Source organism: Centruroides vittatus, unplaced genomic scaffold (genome assembly GCF_030686945.1).
Source record: "Centruroides vittatus isolate TY-2023 unplaced genomic scaffold, ASM3068694v2 contig_1079, whole genome shotgun sequence".
NCBI lineage: Eukaryota > Metazoa > Arthropoda > Arachnida > Scorpiones > Buthidae > Centruroides > Centruroides vittatus.
The window spans coordinates 277,367-304,081 of record NW_027120694.1 but is presented as its reverse complement, the minus strand read 5'-3'; the positions used below and the strand labels follow the sequence as shown (position 1 = coordinate 304,081).

General features: G+C 31.6%; 1 protein-coding gene across 1 annotated transcript; it reads right to left on the bottom strand.

The window, feature by feature from the left end:
- Positions 1 to 775: 775 nt before the first annotated feature.
- On the bottom strand, positions 776 to 10,485 carry IP3K1 (inositol-trisphosphate 3-kinase-like protein). The gene is made up of 10 exons (XM_067269271.1): positions 10,133 to 10,485; positions 9,771 to 10,007; positions 3,646 to 3,734; positions 3,434 to 3,579; positions 3,261 to 3,333; positions 3,047 to 3,182; positions 2,914 to 2,970; positions 1,580 to 1,753; positions 1,325 to 1,498; positions 776 to 1,237 (listed from the first exon to the last, which is right to left on the bottom strand). Exons 1-10 carry the CDS (start codon positions 10,193 to 10,195, stop codon positions 1,199 to 1,201), a joined length of 1,188 nt encoding a protein of 395 aa, XP_067125372.1. The 5' UTR covers positions 10,196 to 10,485; the 3' UTR covers positions 776 to 1,198.
- Positions 10,486 to 26,715: the final 16,230 nt, after the last annotated feature.

Here is a 26,715-nt window from a genome sequence, read left to right as displayed (position 1 = left end):
TATACATGATGGAACCACAATTTACACAACACTATTGTAATAGTGTGATTTCCACTATATGGTAAACTGCCAGCAATGCTGTGTGTTGGAAATAAGAGGCCTACTTTACGGGTATCTTTGTTTCTACAAATCTGGAAAACTTAATTTTGTAATTTAATTTATATTATTTATTTATAAAATATACATGTAACTAATTTATATACAAAAGTAATTTCTGCGTCAAATAATATGCTCGTGTAACGCGTTACTGAGCAGTGCATACAGAATTACAAATATTAAATATGGGAACTTTTAAAGCTGCATAACAGATTTCTGATGGGATATCATTCTGTATGTTGTCACAGTTATGGTTATGATTCAATCTCTGAATGTGTATACTTATGGAGATTTCTGAATTGTGGGGAAAAACTGACTGCAGATGGAATATATATTCTAATTCTTTACAATGTCCAACACTCACAAAAACTACAGTTTTTGGACTGTGTGTCTTATGATATTACCTTGTTTTGTTTAATACGGGGCATCCAAAAGTTGCCATACCATTTTCCGATACTGTTTGGGAATGTTTCAAAAGAAGTGGCTGCATTCATGACTTTGTGAAGAAGTGGCCAAGGTGTAGTGTTTTGTAAATAAAAAAAGGTGCATTTTGTTCAAATTTTCATTTTTGCTGTGTATGACAACTTTTGGAACACCCTGTAGTGTACTACAGGGTGTTCCAAAAGTCAAGGTTCTAATCACTGTGATTTGGATCTTCAAAATATTAAATTACAAGAGATTTTGTATGATTTTTCAAATTTTAATTTTATGAGATACATAGGACATTTAGCCATGCAAACACAATTTACTAGATCAATATATATATAAACAGACAGACAATTTCAAAATTTATGTGGCACATTTAACTTGAGCTCGACATGGCACTTTTCACTCTTATTCAGATCTTTTAAATCTTAGAGTAAATTCATAATTTAATTTTTCTCAATTGAAAAAAGTATCTACAAAATAATTACAATAAAACTGTACAAAATTTATACTCAAATTATGCACGTTTTAAAAATAAATATATAAAAAGCTAATATTCTGCTCTATTCTTAAATTATATAAACAAGGACTCGTTCAAAGTTATCGGGCGTGTAATCTCTGATACCATCTGTACAAAGCCTGTACTTCGGCAGAAATTATTTTCGAACCGTTCGGTTCAAGTCTCCGTCCGAGAATCGAGACAGTCTTCGAGAACCTGTAACAAAAACCCTCCTGTTATTAATATTCTACCCAAATTTTTTATATTAAAATGCTTAAAAAGGGTTTCTTAACGAAAACGTACGGAAATTAAATTGTCTAATCCGAACAGATATCCATCTTCGTGATTACCGAGAACCCACGGGGACCTGTGATCGATGGTAACTCCGTCGGGAAGAGAGACCGTTTTGGCAAAATCGATCATCCACGCTCCGACTTTCGTACCGTCGTGGACGATAAGAAGGCTACTACCTATCACCTGCAATGTCAAATATTTTAATTTTGTAAATTAAAAAAGATTTAGATTGTTTAACGTAAACGTCAAAAGTGACAAACGTACTTCGTGTCTGGAGAAAAATTCGGATTTTTCAAACTTTTTCCGCAGTAATTTTAGTCTCTCTATTAATTGGGACGTGATGCTATCACTATTACCCAAGAACAATTTTAGAGTGGCGATTACTTCGTGTCGCTCTCTGACTTGTTTGAAATCTTTGATTGGTTCCTTTCCTTCGGCCTTTTGAAATTAGTAATTATAAATTATGCAATTCATTAATTAATTATCTTACATCAAAATATTAGATAATCGAATGGAAAATTTGCTTCTGAGGAGTTGACCGTGCTTGTTATTGTTGCAAGAAGACTTAAATCACGAGATTTAAGTCTTTCTTGCAATGATAATTTTTTAAAATTCTAAATAAATACAGTGATGTCTTGTACTTCAAACAATTCTAACTTCAAATGGTTTTAACTGCAAACATGTCACCCACAAGTGCATTTTTTTGCCATCTGTTGTGTGCTGTCGTCTCTCGCTCTTGCCGTGAAAGCATCTCTTGCATTGTGCTTGCGTATATTCACTGCTTTTTCCTTTATTTATGGTGCGCTTGGTTATATGTATCCCTACATATTAATCGTGGCATCCAAGAAGTGTGTGGAAGCGACAATGCCTGTAAGGGACGTTGTAATATCGGTAGATCCCATGTGCGTACACAAAAGTGTTACATGTGTGGCAGATCTGGCTGTCGTGTTTAAGATGCCAAAGTTATGGTGCACACCATTCCTAAGCACAAGGAAGCAATAAAAGCAGCAAATGTTGCCAAAGGTGAGACAGCATATTTTTTATTTATTGTTTTAATGTTTTAATTTTTTAGGGTCATTTAATTGTGTTATTTTTACCTTAAATTATGTGTGTATGTCACTGTGATGAGTACTATTTAGGCCTTTAGGGTCTGGAAACGGATTAATTTGCCTTCCATTATTTCTAATGGGGAAAACTGATTCGGATTTTGAAAATTCAGAGTTCTAACAGCCTCCTGAAATGAATTAAATTCAAAGTATGTGGCACCAATGTAGATTGGTTATGTTTGATGAAGTTTTTTGTTAGTTACAGCAATGCAACACTTGTGTGATCTGCCTAGAGGGAATGCCTTCTGGGAGGTCTTTTAAGGCCTATTTGTGCATTATAGATGTGGAGAAAACTCGGAAAACTCCACGTGGCCAACCTGTCCCAGCGAGGTGCAAACCCACGACTGAACTACCAATGTTCGGCGAACGTTCGGAACCACTTGGCCACCAGTATGCCAAATGAATCAGTCCGACATCAAATTCTTGTATCATGTCTGCTCCTCAAAAGTAAATTTTAATTTGGTTACTCTGTACAACAAAAATATATCTTACCTTGAAACCTTCTATTCTGAAACCAAAATTTGACGACGAACTCAAATTTTCTCTAAACTGTTAACAAGGGAATAATTTATTACTGATTCTAACAAGCAGAAAATTCAAAATAATAATAGAAAAGAACACATACTTGCATATAACGAAGTTTAGTAATTGCACTGATTTTCCTTTCTTCGCTGGTCGGAGCATCTGTGTCAATCTTGACCATTTTCTCGTATAAATCGTTCCTCGCTTTACTATTTTGGACCTCTGACTCTAAAAATGTCCTTAAATAAAAATAACTCGATTAAATTTAGAAATATATTATCGAGTTTATTATAACCAATTATAAAACTTAGCAATACCTTGTACCCATTTTAATGTCCATTATTGAAGGATTCTTAAAATTGAAGAGTAGATCTTCCATTTCTATGAAATCTTACATTTAATTAAGACAAAATGCAATTATAATATAATTTGGCATTACTAGTATAATTTATGTTTAAATCACATTTACATTGTATAGTTTAAAGGATACGTTCGCCGTTATATTCCACATCTTTATAATATCGAGGAACCATGTCGTGTATCACGTCTTTAGCAAAAGCCTCGTAAGCTTTAACTTCGGAATTATCCGGAGGCCTCTTTTTCCAAATGGTGCCCGGTCCCGCGGAGCAAGAGAACCTAAAATATTATCAATGTTATTAAAAAATTTTATATAATTAACAAGTTTTATCTATAAAATCAAACTTACCTTCATGTCCAGATAATTGAACCCAGTTGTTCACCTGATTCTTTAATAATATATCACTGGCTGGTGCCGTTAACTCGAGTGCACTCTTAAAAAAAACATTATTTATTAATTTACATATATCATTCAAAGTTTAATTTTAAGTATTATTAAAAATTTGTAGTCAAAAATTGTCAGACTATGCCATTATTGTGCCACAATTAAATTTTCTTTGTGTGAGAAACTTCAAACAGCCGAATTCGTATAGACAAATCAAGTTGCGATAGAGTAGTTTCTGAAAAACCCGTAAAATGAATGTTGGATGATCACTAGGCTACTAAAGACAATGGCCAACCATCCTAGGAATCCGAGTTGAATTCAGAAATTTTAAGTGATTTGGTACAGAAATATCAAGCAGTGGCAGATCCATAAGAACCCAAAGGAAAGCTAATTCAAAAATTTTAATTATTTGAATAATTGTAAGTACTTTTTATTAACATGTTGACAATTTTAATGAGGACAGTCTGATAAATCACATTTGCTGTCAGAAATATTTTAAAGTTTAAATGAATAATTTTTATTTTGTGTCGACAGGGAGGGCCTTAGATCTGCCGACATCAGGTCCCATCACTCACCATTGTGAATTGAACTAGCCTATGTTACACACACAAGAAAGAAGCTCAAAAAATCCTAAAAAGATTAATTAGGAAAGTGTATCATACTTAAAGGAACCGAGATAATTCAACTGCCTAATATTAATACATTAATTTCATTAATTTTATAATTAAACATGGAGTTTGCTGTAAAGAATTGACAGTTTCCATCCATGCTCTAAAAGTACTTGGAAGGGTCTCTCCAGATAAAGCAATGTGTTATTCGACGACTAATTGAGAATCCGAGTGTAGTAATTTAGAATATTCTGAAGGAAAAGATCAAACCTTAGTAGAACTCAATGCCTCCAGATAGGAGTACAGTGGAAGTTATCAGTTAAGCTAACTAGATCTCTATCTAGGTTTATTAATTTGAATCGCGCAAACATACAGGTTACCTGCAATGCCGACTAGGGAAATCTCTGTGCCCACTAATTGCTATTGTTCTCGGCTGACTTACGTTTAACCTGACAAATGTATATGCAGTAGGCTTTGTTTAAATGAATCAACATTTAAATGGAAAAAATTTAGAATTTTTCCTTTTATATTTGCAAATAGAACATGCTCAAAGGTTGGGTCAATGAATTGGCATTGCCATTGGTAACGTCCCATTAGTTACATCGTGTAGTTTTTGAGGCGTGTTTAATTGAAATAAAATTTGGTTCCAGTTAATTTTATCTTTATACTTTTAACAGATGTTTTATAAGTGTGTATAAATACTCAATGTAGATTATTATTATAATTTTTTCATACAATGTACAGGATGAATAAGTAAGTTTTAAAATAAATTTGATTTAACAGAGTTTTGGCAATAGCAGACATTCCTTTCCCAATTAATCCATTAAACTGAGAGAAGAGTATATAAACAAGATTACTTATTAATAGCTTCTTTAAATAAGTCTGGCTTATTTAAAGCCTAAAAAACATATCCAGCATTTAAATATTTCACTATTAAAATTCTGGATTAGTTTTATATGTGGTTATACAAACACGTTTATATTTTTAACTGCATCAGTTTACGTATTTCTGCAAACCAGGTGAAATTTCTCCATGAATTTGGCAATGTCTTTAAATAGCAAAATCAAACTTAAGCAATCGAGCATCTCTTGTATTTCTATTGTAAACAGGCTTTTGTTTAATTTATAATATAAAATAGCCAAAGCTTTGGACTTCAAGCAGTTGAATAAATATATGAAAAATTACGCTATCCAGACAGCAATCATTTGGCTTTAATACATAACTATCGGGTTTAAGACATTTATGTCTGTATGAAAAATTAATTGAGAAGAGGATGATTATAAATTTAAAAGAAGAATAAAAATAAACTAAAATTAAGTTAGATTGAAAATACACGGTAAAAAATAAATGAATTGTATGATTACAAATTTAATACTGTCCATATTAAATCGGATATCCATTTCTATTCCTATAATGGTGCATTGTTATTTACGAGTGTCTGTCGGATCTGCACCTGTATTTATTACAAAACCGCAAAGAAAATAGGAAACTAAACAGATACCCAATTAATGTAGTGAGTATTAAATTAGTGTTATTCTAATTAGCTGCCCAAACTACAAGAAAGCAAATAATAGTTTTTTCCCTGTGTAGTTTTTAATCATATGATTTGTTGCATAACAAACAAATTCGTTTTGTATGCTACTTTGGATCATAGGTTTGCAATCCTTGTACTAGGATGTAACTAGAACTCTTGGTATAACAGTCAATTAATAGATTTGTCATGAATCCAAACATGTAGATTGCACTTTTCTCACTTAGTTTTTACTCTATAAGTACTGGATATGAGCAGTTATTTTAAAGCAGATTGAAGTGCAATTACATTTAATATAATTTGAAAGTTATATTGCTACAAACAACAACATCTCAATGCCTGATGCGTATATAATAGAACACCAAACAATCGCCTAAATATCGGGCTAAAATATGGCTAATTAAATGTTGTTGTTTATATATATATATATACCTCGCCGGGTAATGTGATAGCTGGCTGAGTGCCGTTGTGGAGATGTCCTTTGGCTGTGGGCGTAAGAGTTGTCTCCGGCCAGCATCGTATTTAACCATGTAAGGTTATATCTAAATTAATATATTTCTGGAAGCGAAGACTTGCTCGGGGTCCAGGAGCATAACTGGCAAGCGCACCGCACGGCAAGCAGAGGTTGCGGGTTCAAGTCCCGTCCTGGGCCAGTTCTTTTATTCCAGAAGGTTCTAAATTTATTTAATTATAATTATTAATTTACTTAAGAGATGGCACCTAATGTCTACCTCTAGCAACAAATTACTTTATACCAATCATTTAATTAGCCATATTTTAGCCCGATATTTAGGCGATCGTTTGGTGTTCAGTTATATTGTGGTTAGTTTATTGTAAATGGATAGTTAAACTATTAAATAAAATAGTGTCATCGTGTTTTATTTCTAATAAATTATTTTTTATTGGCATATTTTCTCAATTAAGTTAAGTTATTTAGTGATTTTTTTAAACTTTATTTTTTGTTCAAAGTAATAAAGTAAAATATTACAAGCTTAAAAGTCTCATTTTTGACTGACATCATAAAATAAAGTAATAAAAGTTATTAAATATAACCTATTTAAAAGAGTAGATGCATAATATTTCATTTAAAAATTAATTTTATCATGAATCTTTGAAAATATTAGAATGAAATATATTGGTTTCTGCTTAACAAATGAAAAATTGGAAAAATGTTTGTAATTATGTATTAATTGAAAGAGGCTTTCCAACTTAGTTTGAGTAAACAACTGAGGGTACGGACATGGTTTGGGTATCAAATTAAAGCTCATGCCCTATAGATGATGCTGCAAAAGAGTTTTGAGAAAGATGCAATAGTTTGGATGTGGCAAAGGTACAATGTTAAGTCTATGGGACAAACATCTCAGGATCTCACTCCGTTAACTTTTGCCATTAAATAATTAAACTTGGACAATGAAATAGTAAATGCAGAGCAAAATAGATTATGACTGCTTTCATTAAATATCCATTTCTTTAATTAAACAAATTAATACCATAATACAGCGTGGATGTGGATGGAAGAAGAAGAGAAGAGAAAGGGGACAAATCCGCTTGCCATATGGTGATAATCATTGTTCTTATTGTTTCAGGTGCAATAACACTTGAAGTAATTTGCTTATCCCTGAACGAGTACAGCTTATTTTATTTTATGGGGACAACACAGAAATTCCATTGGAGCAACAGAAACCTTCGGGGGCCCTCACACAAGGCTGTTGAAAATAGTCGAATGTAAAAAATTCGGTGTTCTGGGTGAAAACAAGCTTTACCCCTTGTTCAGGGATTACAATTACTTCTGTTGTTATTCACCTGAAACAATAAGAACAGTGACTACCCCTATATCATAAATTAAATAATGATGTATTGGCTAGAGTTAGATCAACATATTTCTGATCCTGAAGTGAAAGGAAAACAGAATATTTCCTCTCTAAGAATTTTATTGCTTAACTTGCATTTTTTGATATAGGATTACAATTACAAATATTTTTATTAAATGTAATAAAATATTTAGTGATAAGAAAGCAACAGAAAAATAGTCTAAAACATGGGACTTTAACTATGAATTGGGTAAAGTAGTTAGTTCATGTGGCCCTGAAATAATTATGATTTCTCTGCTGTTTTAAAGAAGTATTTGAAATAATAATCAAATAAAAAAAACAGAACTCTTCATGAACAGAAGTGATGCCAAAACTTCTTCCAAAACATTGTTGATAATAGAAAAAATAATTTGACAAACTTAAATTGGTTGATCTGAAAAACAACTTCTATAAATCTAAGTCCAAACTAACCTTTATGAATATGACAACAATAACTGTTTTCATACAAAAATTATTTGCTAAAAAGAAAAGTGAAGAGGACACAAGTTCAGGAAATGATACCACTCAGGGCTCTGACCATAAGAAGCTTTAACATACATAAAATCTGCCTGTAAATTTCCTAATTGGAATAATTATCCTAATTGGGAATGCAGTTCTACCATCCAAACAACTATAACAGATGCTCTCAAACTATATTAAAACATGTTGGAGGAGAGAAGGAAAAAGACTCAACAGATGTTCTTACTGCAGTTCTAAGCCAGAAAATCTTTGAGCCTTTTGATCTAAACAATCCTCAACCAGGCCCATCTCATTAAGGCTTATTCATTAAGTCACTGTTTCAAATGTGTTTTAATTTTAATTCACGATCTTTTGTCTTATTTATAATTATTATTTATATAAAATGAGCAATTATTTATTGTGACATCATCACAATGCCAGGCTGTAATTTTTAATCATATTCTTAGTTCATTCAATTTAAAATGTGTTCTTCATCTCAAATTTGTACTGTTTTGCACCAGTTCATCATACTTTTCCTGATAAAAACAGAGCCATGCCAGTTATCTATGTAATTCCATTTAGGGAAAAATTTTTTAATTGAATTCAGGTAACGTCTGGTTTAGACCGGGAGTTCGTATATAGTTAATTGGGACTTCCGCCCCTAAGCTTTCCATATCTGGTCTCAACTTTCATCTAACACTATTCTGAAGATTAAGGAAGGACAGACAGGCAAATGGACGACAGTGAGAATTTATAAGTCTACAATTTTTTCAAATTGCTGTCCAATAATTATAAAATAACCATAATAATGTTTCAATTCTAATAAATAATTAACTTTTAGCAGTGAATTTTCATACTAAAGGAATTAATTTTATTTAAAAATACATTAGAATTTTTTTTCAACTCATGAACAGTGGACTGGGAACATAATCATTTAGCATTATTAAAATGAAGCCTTACTTTAATGAATATACACATGGAATGTAGCATAATCTGTCGTAATTTAATTAATAAATAATGTTAAGGTACTGAAATGTGTGGAGTCGCCTTTAATGGGAAAAGTACGCCTACGGTATAAATTTTATTCTAGCAGCGTATGGTTGATTTTTGAAATACCAGTTTCAATGAATTGAAGATTATGTTTACCATAATTTAATTGTATATTCTAAACAATTTCCTGTTTATTATTTCAGACCAGCTAGACTGCACGATATGTTTCGATACTTAATAATGATATAATTCAATTTTAAGATTTGTATTGAGTATTCTCCTTAGTCATTAATAATAATATAGATTCAAATATATTTAAATTTAAGTCCCTACATCTGATCTGTGTACAGATAATCAAATGTAGAATAAATAATTTGTTTCAATTGTTTTATTAACATTCAATGTATTGGAATAATGCCAGAAACAAGTGTATTGTTTAGAATGAAATATTATCATTAAAATTTTTTAAATAATTTATTATTTAAAATTAAATAAAAAATTTTTTTGCAAGACTAATTATACAAATTATGAAACAAAGCTGTAGAAAATTTTAGGATTATAAATTTACCTAATTTATATATGTATATGTATAATACGATTAATGTGTTTTTAATATATATTTAAAATATTTACGTAGACAAACTTACCAAAGCAAGAAGATGCAATAAAGTTAGATCATCGTTATCTATATTTTCCAATACGCCTTTCGCATAAGCAAGTTGACATTCGGCTAATTCGGTTTCTAGTTTTTTCGGTTGAGTTCTAATTCCGCTTCTTGTCAGACGTTTCCATTTCTTTTTGGGCGTCTTTTTCAAATTTTGCAAGTGTTTCTGCTGCACGACTTCGACTAATTCCGAATTCTTATTACCGTTGGATTTGGCTACCTGTAAATACAAAGAAAACGGTCATTTTCGAGTTCTTACGAGCGTCTTCGAGTCTCGATTCTTATTCTGTCTATGTAAAGATTATACATTACATCGCCGCTAAACCTGTAAGACACAAATCTCACATTAGTATTTGTCATTTTCTCTTCCCGCCTATCTTTTTCCTCTCTGCTAAGTCCCGAACCCATATCAGATATCTCAAGAGCATTAATGGGAATATGTTATTTTAAGTGGATTCAAATTTTCTATAAAATACATTTGTTCGACATCTTATTCACACTTGAGTCGTAGAATAGAAACAAGGGAAGACTAATATAATTAATTTTGTTAAATGGATTTTTAACTTTTATGTGCTTGAGTAAGGATTCTTGCATATGGATGGCTTCGACTAAGCATGGAGATAAACAGGAAAATATTGTTTTATGCTAATAAATCTAATTTTTTTTTAAATAAAATATTTTCTACATCTTGCATTAATAGTTAAAAAAATTATTATTATTATTATTTTCGAAATTGTAATATACACAGTTTACTTATCAAATATCATTTAGATACGAGATATGGTACGATAATCCCCGGTTTAAATTCTAAAGTTTAATAACGATTACATTCGAGATTAATTATATTAAAATATATATGAAGTGCGTACATATATTTTAAATATTATGACATATCGATGGTTTTAAAACATGTTTTAGAAGAGGAAAAATATAAATTTTTTTTTTTAAATCTAAAGCACAGAAAGTAAACCATAACAGGATTACTCTATACAATGATGAATAACAACTGCTAAAAATAATTATTACAATTATTGATACAGGAAATATGTGACATAATTTCGCATCAAAATATATATGCAATTAATACTTTCCTTGTACTACACGTTTTTTTCTCTTCGTAAATTAAAGAGTATGTATTCTCTACATGCGTAGCTCGTGTCATTTAAATTTTACACGTGCACATTTATTCCGGAGAAATAAATCAACCGATCGATAAACAAACACGTTCCCGACACTTTTTATTACAGTATATAAAAGTTATTTGCCATAATACGTTATAGGAGAAAAGTGATATATAATAAGAAAGAACAAAGGGAGAGGAAAAGCAAAAACACTTAATTACGCCATTTTCAATGCTAAATTCTTTGTCTGTCAATAAATTAAATAGAAAAAAACTAAAATTGAGTAATTTTATTATTTTACATAATGACTAATTAATTAGGTAAATTAGTATGAACTAAGAAAATAGACAAAAATTTAACATTGACACATTGACATCATTTAATACATAAAATATACATACAATATCTGAAATATAGAAAATATCTTTCTATAAAACTATAAAATACGGGAATATCGTAACTAAAATTAGATTATTTTGCGGTAATATACACATATATATTTTTTCGGTATGGGAAAGTATACCTCTAGAATTAGTTTTTCCGTCTGTAACCGTCGATTATTTTAAGAAAAGTAGTTAAAAATATTCTAAAATTTATTTACTTTAATAATATTTAGAAAGTAGAACAAAAAAGAAAAAGAAAAAGGTCAAGGATAGAATAAAATTATCAAGTTTCTTTAAAAAAAAAATAATAGAAAAATAAAAGCTCAAGAACAAATTTTTTAATAAGAGAAAATAAATGAGAAAATATTTTTATACGGAAGGCGTGCGATACGAAATATTTTTAAAAACAAAACAACGTTGTTATTTTGAAACCTTGCGAATTTCAAAATTTATATTAAAATTGAATTTCGATGAAACTATTTGTCATCAAACTTGCATATTAACAATCTATGTGTGTTCTGCGATGGAAGTAGCTTACAGCAAGACAGCTATACAGCACGTATAGTTGTTCTCCTTGGCAATTATAGATGTAACAGATAACATCTGGGATACGACTAAAATTATTCTTTGTTTTATGGACGAATATCGCAGGAAAAAAAAAACCACATAATTTGTCATGCACATGCATTGTTGATAAAAATGGCTCTATAATGTGTAAAAAATTACTCCATTAATATGCGACAATGAAATAATTTTCTGTTTATCGTATACTATAAAATAACAGGAAAAATTTAAGCGGATAAATGATCTGCTGCTGTTTAACGTGATGTTTAGTATGGCATTGATTATCAAAGAAAAAAAACATTTTTTCTTCTTAATTGTTTTACAGAAAGCTACTTGGCGAGTGTTGTCGAGATGCTGAAACTAATACAGATATTATTTTAAAAATGCTGTGCGTTAAACCTTTAATCGGAAACTAGTTCGTGGAGTTTGAATCAAAATTAACATTGTTATATATTCTAATGAATTAAAACAAAATTGCTTACGTGGTATAAAAATCTGCAAAATTTGGATGATTAATTGTATTTAACTCGATTTAAAAAGCTTTAATTACATAATTACTGAAAATGGACATTTTCTGTACACTGAGAAATATTAATTCATTACAATACATTATTACTTGCCTAGAAAACAATTTAAATTTATATTATTATTTTTCTCGAATCGGTATAGGTAACATCCACCAAGACAAGAACCTCTCTCAATAACAAACCCAACAATAATAAAATAGCAGTAAATTGTTTTAAAATTGATTTATTCGTTGCACTTTTGTAAAATTAAATATCAATCTATATGTATAAAGTCACGATATGCTTGTTAGGTAAAGGGTTCTATACCATTCGACATATCCGCACCAAATTTGGCATTAATATCCTTCAACACCCTAGAAAAAATACTATGGAGGACCCCCAGTTACCTCTAACGCCCACCCTCTCAAAAGCCCAAGCAATGCCGGACATGTGCAGCTAGTAAGCTATAAAAATAACTTTACGCAACGTAATTACACTGACACTGTATAGACTACATAATTTGCGAGTACAAATATACTCCACGAAGTACGCGGAGAATATCCGTAGCTGCAAATTACGCAGCAGTACAATCAAACTTAATTATTCAGTTTAATGTTAAATTAATTTTAACTTTTATCCTTAAGTTTAACTGTTGTAGCAAATCTTAAATTACCATTCTTACATAATTCTTATCCTTAATCTTTGGAATTTTTGAAATGTTTTTACTATAAATTACTTAAATATCTTTTCTATCATTTTGTTCTAAACACTTTTATAGTATTTACAAAATATGAGATAACAGAATTTAAATATATCCAACTGCAATAAATACGTTATCTATATAAATATTTTTAAACATACGAAATATATTTCAGTCGTGTAAATATTATGTCGATTTGGATAAACATTGTTCAAATTAAGTCGAACGTATCAAAACTATTAATTAAATTATAAAAATAGAAATAATGAATACAGGAAAGTCACAAGAAATGTTAGAAATCATGCTATATAATTATTAATATAAATAAACTAAACTAAGAATAGAAATCTTTAGAACATTTTCATTACATTCAAAACAATTTGTTAGAAAATTCTGTTATTTTTGAATATAGCGAGAATGGGGCTCAATTTAAGCTCTGAATGATACATTTGGGAGCTTAACAGTAGCTTTAAATAGCTTACAATGTCAATTAATGTAAGATTTAATAAAATACTGGGAACCGGGAAGTTTTCCTCCAGTCCGGAGCAAAGTTAGGACCCGAAATGGCTCCGATCCCTAAATTAGTATTGTTTTTACCGACAGAAAATGAAATCTTTAAGATTGCTTTTTATTAATAAAGAAACACTCTACTTATTCTGCAAAAAGGATGTCAGGAGCTCGTGCGGAGCGAAGCTCCCAATATCACAGAGCAAAACTACAAAAAAATTACTATCATTAAAGAGTGAACGAGTGCATTTATAATATAATCCAATACACATCTAACATAATGATACGATTTATACGGGAAGAATCATCAGCATTTTGAACGAAACAAGCACACAACAAAATTAAAGATAATTCGTAAGGCTGCTATAGTGTCGGAAATATAGGCCACAGTTAAAGATAAGCCACTATATATTATGCAGTAGGAAGTCGTTGTCGAACAATCGAGCGATAGGAGAACAAACTTAAGGATGCTAACGAGACACCGGAACGTATCTGCGAAGAAGACGAAGCCATCGCTTCTCATTTAATCTTAAATTTTAAGAAAATAATTATGTAAGAGGGTAGAAGTTAACTTTAGTTAATTTATCTATGTGTTAGTATATAAGAATTTGACTAAAGGTAACACTTACTATTAAATAAGTAAGAGAGTAGAAGTCAACTTTAGTTAATTGGTCTATGTAAAAGTATATACGAATTTGACTAAAGGTAACTCTTAGTTATTTTAATTGAAGTAAATGAACTTACCTGTATAAAATAAGGTAGAAACGTAGAACTGAAAGTAACGGGAGGAAATTCAATAGTGGCAGCCATGACAAATTAAGGATATTCACCTACAAAGAACTTTAGTGTATGACTCGAGTCACGTTTAAAGACGATAGCTCATACTCGTGACACATTCTTTACAATTACTCGCGTCGGTGTTAACTTCCTGTCTCTCACTCGAAGCGTACAAAGTAATTATCCTTGTAGTTACGCTCCTACACTAACTACTCATCGTTTTTCTTGTTATCGCACCGATCGGGTTGTTTTTATTTTACAAAACGTACGATATCTCCGTATACACCATCTTTAATTCCCGTCCACGGCTCCCTCTAGTGACGTCGTTGGAAAGGCGGAAATGACGTCAATGCTATCTAGTTCGTTTATGATGTTTTTCCTGTGTGAAATTTGATATTTGAATGAGTTTATTGCGACCTAAATTACTAGTTTACATACAACTCGTTTCACTGACAGGTTCGACTCCACAAGTGTTTAAGGTCAAACGTTTACGTTACTCGGTGCTATCGACCTTAAATTTATTTATAAAAGAAATACAGCGTACCTCCCCGACGGAGAAGATGGCGGCCGCGTCTTTTGCCAGTGTCGAGTTGACGTCGCAACTATTTATACCCGCGATTTCATCTAATTATAAACTATAGAAAATTGCTTGGCATTAACGAAACTCTGCCCTATCAATGCGTTTGTTTGGTTTTTTTTTTTTTTTTTTAACAAGCGGCGATAAGCTATCGGCTCTAACTTCAATTGTAAGCTATTGAAAGGACTGTTTCAGCAGGAAACGCACGATTATTTATATACAAAAAACAGAAAGCCAGTGCAATTATAATGCCCTGTATACACAATATACAGAAAATCATAAAAGCTGATTCGACTGTAACACAATTTTTAAGGTCGCAAGTGGTAATTCAGTAGAAATGTCCCACTTTTTATCCCCTCGTTACCCTATTTGATCGGTAGAAATTTTATTTCGGTGTTTTTTATAATAAAATTCGAAAGGTTATTTTAGGGATTTTACCAATATAAATTCGAGGCACGTAAGAAATGCTTTAAAAATAAAAGAGTTATATAAATAAACCAATCGAAAACCAGAAATAAAACTAGGAATTCTGGAAGCCTGCATAATTGTAAAAGCGTATTAGAAAGTGGAACAAAGCTAGAATCGAAATAGGAATTCGGTATGTAGAAAAAGTTAGTACTTTATAACATGGGAGCCATATGATTATAATTAGAAATAATGATTTACATATGGGGCCTGTATAATCATAAGCACGTAATATTGGGTTTACGGATGTGAAAAACGACATTGGTGAGAGGTCTAACACGGATGTAAGAATGAATAGGAAAGATTGATAAGGATGTAAGTAAAACCATATTTTTAGAAACACTAGAATAATGAATAATTAAGACTAGATACGCTAGCGGTCTGAATAAATAAAGCTAAGAACACTATAAATGTGAATAATTAAACTAGGAACACTAGAAGATTAAATAATTAAAAGACGTTAGAAACATCTAGTAACAAAATAGGAATTTGGTGTATAGAAAAATGTCTAAATCATAAATTATCAACTCTATAATAAAATCCATCTGAATATAATTAGAGACAATGACTCACATATGGGGCCTATATAATCAGAAACACGTAATATTAGGTTTACGGATATAAAAACCAAATCCGTAAGGAACACACAACACGGATGTAAGAATGAATAGAAGACCGATAAGGATACAAGTAAAACCATAACACAGAACAGAAAACAAAGTGCATTTTTTATTACACATAAAAAGATACGTAGGCCTACTTTCTTATCATACGAAGAAAGGAAAAGTCGAATTATTTAAGAACATAAATCCTATAACGTTAGTGTTTAGGGCCTCAGCTTTCACTCCAGTCTCAAAAAATTAACATATATTATTAGTACAAGAAGTAGCGGGGGCTGGAATTAACTTGCCTTAAGCTATAACAGGCCATTCTCCTTCACCAAATAATGTTTCACGCGAGGCCCTGAATTGCAGCATGTATTGCTTATATACAAATCTACCCTGGTCCATCTTGTATATTATAATCTAGGGCCAGGACTAATCTAAATTCAGTATGGTGGGTGCTGTGTGTTAAAGGTTAGGTTTATACGCCTTTGGATTGTTTTTAAACCGGATACAAGCAGCATTTCCACGTAAATGATAGTGAGATAAGATAAATTTTTCTACTGTTAAGGGAAAACAATAATATTTGATACTTAAAAACAACTTGTCATATCAAAAATATGCCCTTTCTTTAGTACAAGCCCAACCTCCAACAACGGCCATTGATTTAGGAACTTTTAAAATGCTTACAACCTCCAAACAGCAGCCATTTTTTAATTTTTTTTTCATGGTTATTTTGTGTATAACTTAATTAAAATTAGTAAGTGAAGTGCTGCAGTACTTAACCTTCGTTAATCATTGCTAATGTCATTAATTGTGATTTGATACATCAGTTTTCTTTCTTTCTTTTTTAAACTTTGATTGCTTTCGAGATACGAAATCAACAGTATCATTTACAAAACTGTAGTGAGTAGTCAACACTTCTGTATAGCCTAATATAAAAAAAAAAAAAAAAAAAAAAACATGGCGAAGAAAGTTTCACCTAAAATTATTAAAAATAATGTAAAATAATTTAAAGTAAGGATCGATAAACTTTATCCCCTTATCATCAATACGATTACAGCTTTAAAAGCGATAATTTTACATGTTTACGATACGATTTCCATAGACGAAGTCCATGGGAACTGTATTTTAAATTGCCCTTTGTAATATTTAAATTAATCTTAATTATCAGCTTAATGATAGTTCTATAAATAATAGAACAATGTAGATGATGATGATGATGACGAAATTAGTATGGGTTGTAACGTTTTCTGCGATGCTTACGAATTTTTTTAAAAACAAGTCACTCCCTTCAAGGGCGCCGAGTGGATAAAAACCTTTAAACACTGGGCCAACAGGATAGCCACGTGCAGTTTTCCGTGTTTTCTTCACGTGTATAACAACACCTAAATTGGGGAGGGCAGTTTCCCGTAGAGAGATCTCACGGGTGGCATCCCCCTCAGCAGATCGCCTACGTGTTGCTTTGCCGTATACAACGAAACCAATTCCTTCAAGGGCAACAATAACGTACTAAAAATTGCTCGTTTAAACAAGTAAATCAAGTTTTTTTTTCCCCAAATAAATTTAATGTTTACGAATATTTAAGTACGTACACTATTTAAGCGCTTAAAAATTTAATTTGGTACATTAAAATTTCATTCATAATGCTTCTTTTACAGTATAATAGTCCTTGGTGTGTACTGGAAGTTGTATTCATGCAAATGAGGATTGTGAAAACTTTGCCGTCCTTGAGTTTATTGGATTAACCACAAAAAAAAATAAAAAAATTGTAAAGTTGTAAGCAAAATATTTTATATTAATTTAATTGTCGATTAAAATAGCGTGGGTAATAAAAGAATTATGCCATTTAATGGGATTTTTGGGGCTATGCTTCCAATACTAATTGTGTAATTAGGTAGCAGGCAGGCCTACACGTAAACAGTGTTGTGTATGGCTGTTTTTTAAGGCCTATAAAAATATTCATGTTAATTAATGTGTAATTTAAATTTTAAAATAATTTTTATTGGTAAATAGCCAGAAACTAGCCTTACTATTATTATTATTAATGTATCTTACAATTGCATGTTAAAAAAATTCTATTGTTTCAACGTGAACCCATTAATCTTTTAATGCTTTATAATAGTGATTTAATGTATTATCGATGTTAATTTGCATTAAAAAATCGTTAAGAGCACGGTGATTAAAGGGACCATCCATTAATTACGTGTTTAATTAATGGAAGGAGGGGGGAAGAGTTGCTTGTTGTTGTTGTTGTTTTAAACTGTAATTAAAAATGTTAGGCCCTAAGCTATAGACTTATAACACGAGGTCCCAAGCTGCATATATTTATAGCTTATGTGCAAATCCGAGCATCGTTTACGTGGATTTTTTAGTGGTATTAATGGCATACGAGTGGCATACATAGCCTAATCGTGTGAAACTATCAGAAATACTTGAACTTTTTAAAGCCATTTCTTCAATTTCAGGGGGGTTCATGAACTATTATACACGTAATCGGGGAGAGGGTGATTTGCCAAAAGTGCACAACAGAGAAGTGGAGTCAAAAGTGGCTCGGAAACGTCCCAAATGCATAAATTACGATCTGCTCGTGGTTAAATCAATGATTTTCATGGTTACTTTAACAGAAATTTGTGTTCTGCAAGATTTTAGAGTGAAGAATTAGTAAACGATGCTCAAATTATATATATTTTCTCTCAAATCCTGTAAATTCGAGGTAATAACTTTACGTATTCGCTCCCTTCGCTTGAAATTCCAAGTAAGTTTTATTAACCACAAACATAAATGTCACTTTAGGTCTTACCGAGAATAGTGATCATCCATTATTTATATAATAAATTAAAGATTTAGTACGTCATACCACAATAGCTATCAAGGCTTTCTGAAAGTCACGCAATGTAAACATAATCTACCTTTGTTGACCACGAACGGATGGTTATCCGTGAATTTTAGTTTAATTAATATGCTGCTTCCACATTATGTACGTACCAGTAAATATTTCGGAATACGCCCATATTTATTGGCATGCCACAATAAATTTCCATACGTGTACGCCAGTAACAGGTTACTGGCGAGAAAATCGAACGTGGCATTGAGAGCAAAGATTCTTATCGTTATTTTTACTCTTCATTTGTCTGCACACGAGATTTTATTACTCTACTAGTTTAAATTCCTGCAATTTCGTACAAATTATTCTGTGGTCAGCAAACAATACGCTATTTTAACAGAAGGTTAGGTTAATTAAATAATAAATTTATCATAATAATAACCCAATAAAGCTATTAATCATAACATTTTTGTTTTAAAAGCATCAAAAATTGGACAATGTCCAAAATATTGTGACAAAAAATAGCAAGAGAGTATAGTATTTTCTAACAGGAAAAATTTATTTCTTAATTAATACATTCCCTCTCCCACCAGGAATGAAGTGTGTTTCCACCGTTCTGGTAGTTTTTCCCTATTTCTGGCATGTCAAGGGGCTAACTGGGTGGAGTTTTCGGTTTCTGCACACATCCTAATACCCTAATGAAGCCCAATTGCCAAAGACCTCCCAGAAGGCAAATGTGGCTAACGCTCCTGTGAAGTATGTTCCAAATTACTAGATTTTAGCCATCAGTAGATCGCCCATTTCTGCATTCCTTTCCTCCGCAGACTTGAGGATTCAGACAGTGGCACGTTAAACAAAAGGTGGGTCCCACCAACAGGAGGGCCCAAACCAATCTTTTAGAAGAAAATATTTCCTTAGAAAATTCCCCCGAAGAAAATATCTGAAGTTAACACCGTACAGTACATGGGACCATTGGATTCAGATCTTAAAAAGGTTAAAGGCCCTAAGCTTTCTCTTGGCATGGGAAAAAATCCCAAGCTTCCCTTCTTTCATAGGCCCTACATATGTCTATAGACGAGCTAGCGCTGGCTATAAACCATACTCCTGTAGGCTATACTTGTTTATAACGGTACTAGTATTTATTTTTTAAATATTTTAAAATAATTAATCACTTACTTTGTGAATAGTAAATTGAGACATGAAAATAAAGAAATTGTGAAGTTTTTCAGCACTTGTAAAGATTTAGAGATAACAAATTATGTCGACAGCTTCCAACGTTACGCAGAATCTCATTATAAATATTTAAAACGTTTATAATTAAATAACTTGATAATTATTTTATGTTTCAGCCATTTTTTTTAAGTCCTGCTGTCATTAAGATACTTTATATTTTACTTATTTTTGCTTTATATTATACGATTCTTATGCATGACCGGTTTATTTACATGATTACCGATGTCACTTGTCAATAGTTTAGCGCTTGTTTAACTTTTTATGATTGATTACGTTATATGAGTAACGTTATTGTTACTTATATCACATGATACATAAATTACGTATGCAAAACTATTGCTAAATAACGTTTACAGCGATTCTTGCAACGTTACCAGTTGATAATATTTCTAGCAAGCAGCAAACAACCACATTTACTAAGTGTAATGTAAGATTTCATAGAATTACAATGTTGTTTGTATTAATGTGAAGAGACAGCTTATTTTTTCTAAAATTATGAATAGGGCCTCTATTTCTGAAAACCCTCAGTAAGCTATATCAAAGAAATTGTATTATATTGCTAGTTTTCCCCTGTTAAGAGGTCAGCTTTATCATTCATAGCCGAATATGAAATGGTAATCGGCCAACCAATCAAATTTCGCGAAAAATGGACCAAATATTTAAACTCGGCACCCCCGAGAACCTCTAAAACGTATCCTATACTTGCTGGTAACTTTGTTTTAAGTAATTTTTTTATTTAAATGCCACCATCTCGCTGGTCAGATAGAAAGGGGAGTTGTAGTTAATATGGCCAAAAGTAACCTTTGACCTCCTCCAAGATGAACGAATGATCCCTGAAAAGTTTCATAGCATTTGCTCAATCGTCTCGAAGTGTACAGACAAACAGTCTTTCTTCTAACATTAATTAAGACGCGCGTAATTAACTTATTACCAAGCTGCTATACTATTACTATATTACATTAGATTTTATTATGCTCCTATATAATTATACACATTATTTATGTTTGTTTTAGATTTTATGTATCTGTAACTACTAAAATAACGTGTAGCCACCCACTTTACGCAGATACATATTTTAAAAACTGACTAGTTCATACAAGGCAGATTCGCGCGTAAACTGAGTGAGCTGCAACTAAAGGCCTCCGTTATGAGTCTATAGCTTAGGGCCTCAGATTTTTACGTGTATCATTATTTAGCGAAGGAGAAGGCCGTTATATGTTATAGATTAGGGTAAGAACAAGTTAACTCCAGCCCTGAGTTTATATAATGTATAACAAATGACGAAACTTCATTACATCCTGTAGTGATATATACATTTCCTGTAAGCGATATTTAAGAAATTTCCTTTACGGATCAATTTATTGCAAAATTTTTTGTATTTTTTTAAAATTCCGTATTAAGTAAGCCTCGCTGTTATAAAAAAACACAGATATTAAAATTAGAACAGTATTCAATCAGGATATACACCGGCATAGTCGAGGGGATTAACGGATTGTAGCTCAAAAAACATGAATAATTTTAATAAAAAAAACACTAAAAATGAGCACTGTTTTAATACATTTTAATTTAAATATAATATAGATACAATTTTTTACTATTTTACTATTTATTTTTTACTATTTTTTACTATCTTTAAGCTCCAATCAAACTGAATTCACTGGCTAGGCCATTGGTGGTATATCCTTTCTTCTGTAACATAATCTGTAATTATTATTATTATTATTTTCGTTCTATCACTTGCCTTTTCGTATGTGTTCTTTGATGAAACAGAATAATTAAATACGTCAAATACGAAGAGATTTTTAAGTTTTACCTTCCAGAATAGGGCGCCAGGTGTTATTAAGCTTCAAAGTGTATGGACAAAATCGTGCCCTTTCACTTTGATCTCCATGATTTTTCACCATGTCTTTTGTCGAAAATTTATGAAATTTTGCAGGGAGGTTTGTATATTAGAGGGCTTGATTCTATTAAATTTTGGTAGTTAAATTCCATGGGGTGGGGGAGGTAGAGGGATATGTGTCGTATCTCGAATGGGGATCGAATTAATAAAGATTTCATAGATTGTTTAAAATAAAACTCGTCTTTACCCTTATAATTAAGCATTTTGTTATTTAAAATAATATATATATATAAATATATATATATTTAAACTTTTATATTATCATAACAGAAGGCGCCACACGAATTTTAACTTTTTCGCCGGGAAAGTTACGCAACTCGTTGCTGGATTTTTTAAACTTGAAAAGTAAAGTGTTTGCTGTTATTACACGGAAATAATTGTACATTTTCAGTTTTCGAATCTAAAATATTGCTTAAATGAATTGTTATAAATTTAAATGTATATTTAATCGGAAAAATGATGTCCGCAGATCCAATAGAGATCGGGAGGACTTTTATCTATGAAAAATTGGCCCTTATTTAGATGTTAGACACGTGTAAATTCCTCAGGACTCAAGTTGGTGAGGTTCGAATCTGCGACAAATCATCAGTGTTAAATGGTTTTATCCACTCGTCCACGGTGTGGGCGAGAAATCCATAAACGTTCTGTATAAATTGTTTACTATTTTTAAAAAAAAATAATGATATAAATAGTTTAGATGAATTTATTCAAATGATTTAGGATTTACTTTTGATAACGAAGCACGTGGAGACGTCGTGATATAGTAGGCAATTTAGGCAATTGCCTAGGGCACCGAATGACGTAGGATATCGAAATAATGCTCATCATAAGGAAGAAGATAAGCATGCAAATCATGCTTAGGGAATTCGGAAGAGATTTGTTTCAATTCAGTCATTAAAAAAACTATTGTAGATGACAGGATCCACACGTGAAAAGGAAGAGGAGGCTTCACTCTTTTATTTCCTTACATATCTGTAACATATTACATATCCGGTGGTAGTATAATGAAATACAGTGGTGAGGTTACGTTATTTCTCTTTATGGAGATATTGGTTTACGAAACGTAATGCTTTACGAGACTGTGTACGTGACCAGAAAAGAGTATATGCGCGTGATAAATGGGATTATCACCCTGAATTTTTAGTTTTTTTGTAACATAGGGAGTGAAAATTCGTAGTTAGATCTCTTCTGGAGTATTTTATACTTTAATTAATGTATTTTATTGAGGAACTCTCGGCGAGAAATAAAAACAGTTTACGAAAACAGATTAGGGTAGCATTTTAAAATGCCACCCTAAATGTTTCTGCTAAAAAAAGCTAACTTACGGGGCGATTAGTATCGTAAATTTTAAATTTATGGGTCTAACTGGGTCGTTAAATTTCAAAAATATTGTTTGGTTAACACGTTTATCTTCAGAATGCTTCTAAAACAACCAACCCAATAGAGGAAGAAATAGAAGGAGCTGAACAGTCAATACGCCTGCTGCAAGGCTCGTAGTTGTTCTCTATCTTGTTACATTATTCGTGATGCAACACCGTGACGTCGAGAACGTTAATAGAATCCTGTCAGGGCTCGTAATCGCTCTCCCCGACCCTGGCAGTACTCTGTTAACATCCTCAACGTCATATTGTTGCATCACGCATAATGTAGCAAGTGCCTTGTTTCCGAGTAAATAAACTATTGATAATATTGTTTCGTTGCTTTGTATCTATTTATTTCTATACATTACAGTTTTATTTAGTTTAAAAAATGCCAAATCCTAGAGTGCTAGCCTACTAAAGCTAGGAAAATAACGGGAAATATCCGAAGAATATCTTTTTTAGAAGGATCCTTACCTTATTGAAGAAGTGCTACACATGCATAATTTATCATAATTAATGAAGTAACGCAAACGATGAATTATAATTATATACGGCAGTGTTTCCTAAAGTTTTCAGACTACCTCTCCCTTTTAGTGTATTTCTTTAGCCTCCTTGTTTTCCAGTGTCCCTCTACTGCCCTTTACCTTTTGGCACCCCTTTAATTTTCTACCGCCCTTGGGGACAGTAGCTCCCACTTGGATACAGTGTCCCACACAGAAAAATTTAGCACTTATTATAAAAATATCACTTTATTTATAAATGATCTCTCTACACACATACTTATACGTTTTCTCCACTCGATACACACAGACGTTATGAACTTAATTGAACTTTGAATGCATTCCTTTAGGTGCTCCAGGTTTTTAAATCTTTTCCCGATACACCAAAGCCTTCAAATATCTCCACAGGTAAAAATCTGGAGGGTTAATGGCGAATATAACCGGACAAGAACGTCATACTTAACCACCTTAGTGTTATATCTACTACTCATATAAGCTATACGTAACACAATAATAAGTATTTACGTATCTGAATATCGTAAAGGTACAGGATGTAACGAACTTTTCAACCCCGTACAGGGGCGCATTATAGTTACACGGGGCACAGGCAAATTGTAAGAAAACAAAAGATTGATTTGGAGCCTTCTGTTGCTGGGGACCCCAGCAATTGCCAATTATAGTCTTACGGAATCTCTGTCGTTAAGCGGAACTTACCTGTAAATCAAAACTATAATTTAATTTCATCATAATTTTTTTTTCCTTAGAAACTATGACGAAAATAAATAATTGTTTTCGTGTATTCTCTTAAGTTTTATCACAATTCCGCTTAATTTTCTATAAATAACTTTATTCTCCACTTCCTCGTTTGCGTTAGTGAATGAATAGGTTTAAACAATGTAAAAATAATTCAAGATCAGGAATTATTTTTTAGGGAATTCATTCTGTGTTTTCATGTTCTATTGATACTTTCATTCATTCATTTTAAAGTACAGGTTGGCTTAGCACATGAAATTCCATAGAAAACAATTAAAGAAAGATAGAAAAATACATGAATACCAGTTAAAAATAAATAAATTTTTGCTTAAAATAATAAAATTTTAATAAAATTAATCCGAATTTAAATAAAACTTGGCACGATAGAAGCATAAACACCGACATGGTGGGAGAACTAGGCCTATAAGAAGAGTTAAACTTAACAAAGATAAACCCTCATAAATTATGCTTATAATTTTTAAAATGCCAAAAAAATTCTTACTTTTTAAACATCCGTTATTCATAAATAATTGTAATATTTTCTCAAAATATCGAATAATATAACGAGTTTTTCCTTATGGGAGAAGGATACAAGCCACACAATTCTACAGTCAATTTTAAAAATAAATAAACCGAATGCTAAGATATTGGTATGAATATTTGATAAACTTATAAGTACAGGTATGAAGAATTGGCATGATATACAAGACCTCTAAGCAAGAGAATAATTTATAAAAATTACATAATGACTACGTTGCATGCCGACTGACGTGATTTTTTTTTCTTTATATAAGCACCGTAAATATTCCTAGAACTGTTTACAATCATTAATATTTGAATATAAATTATAATAAACCATTCAAAAATTACTTTCTTACTTGAAATTATATTTAAAATAGTAAAGAAGTGGTAGAAGTTACCTTTAGGCAATTTCTCTTTTGTAAGACGGTCATTGGTTAATTTAAAATCAAAATTAACGGTCTGACGTAACCGAATTTCTTTGTTAAAAAATTAAATGTATGTACTAAAAGTAACTTCTATTAAAATCGATTTTATAGGGCAGCATGCCAGATTTTATTAGCTTGAAAGAGGGGGAACAAGTGATTTTTCCCCAGCCTCGGTGGAAACAGGAACCCGTAGTGTTTCCTATCCCTATATATTAATGCTATTTTTACTAACAGAAAATCTTTACAATTACTTTTTATTAATAAAAGAACATTGTGTGTATTTCATTTACTCATAAAACTGGCAATTGGGGCCAAATGAAGCGCAAAATGGGCTCGGTTCAAACCCAGAACCCCGTACAAACTATCGAAAGCCATAAAATATTCGAAAAGTTTAAGTCGTTTCGTAGTCATTAGGTTTTCAGTTAGCTTCTAAAATTAACTTATACTAAATGTGAACTTTATAAGGGCCCTCTATAAGGCAACATATCATAAACAGGGCCCTCTAGAGGGAAAACTAGGGATTTTTCCCCATAGAGGTACCTAAACATGTATATTAATGGTATTAACGGTATTTTTATTAACAGAAAACAGCTTTTTATTAATAAAGGGGCATTCTGCGTTTATCAATTACCAAAAATCACGTCGATAGGAGCCCACTAAAGCGCAAAAGGGACTCCTACAAGCTCTCGAAGACCCTGCTTGAAACGTAAAATATTCGAAAAGTTTAGGTCCCTTCCTAGTCATTAGGTTATCAGTAAATTTCTAAAACTCATATTTAGTGGGTAGAATGTTTAATTTTTTATTTTGTGATTTCAGTTTTCTCATTATCGATCATATGTATACATATTGATAATCTTGAATAAGTTATCTTGTAATAAATGGAATTTTATTTCATTCGACAATCACGTGCGTTTCGTCACGTGGATTTCGATTGACGTAAAATTTCAAGGACATCTTGTTTACAGGAAAAAAAAAGAAACAGTAAACTTTGAACATCTTTTTGAATTTTGACAGTTTCTTGGAAGATGGAAGCCACAAAGATCAAAACCCCTAACTTCTAATTCAATTACATTAATGAACGATTAATTAACGAATCTATCAGCAGCAAATTGGTTTAGATTTTGCATATAAGAATTTCATTAAACATAATTTTTTGTTTATAATTCTTTAAATTTGTTTAGATCTATGTTTACATCTTGATTGAC

Excerpts from the sequence above, each read along its gene's own strand:
- IP3K1 (XM_067269271.1), bottom strand. The coding sequence starts at position 10,195 with ATGGGTTCGGGACTTAGCAGAGAGGAAAAAGATAGGCGGGAAGAGAAA. Across the intron at positions 10,008-10,132 it reads AGAAAATGACAAATACTAAT|GTAGCCAAATCCAACGGTAA; the intron begins GTGAGATTTGTG and ends TTGTATTTACAG. Across the intron at positions 2,971-3,046 it reads CTAAACTTCGTTATATGCAA|TTTAGAGAAAATTTGAGTTC; the intron begins GTATGTGTTCTT and ends CCTTGTTAACAG.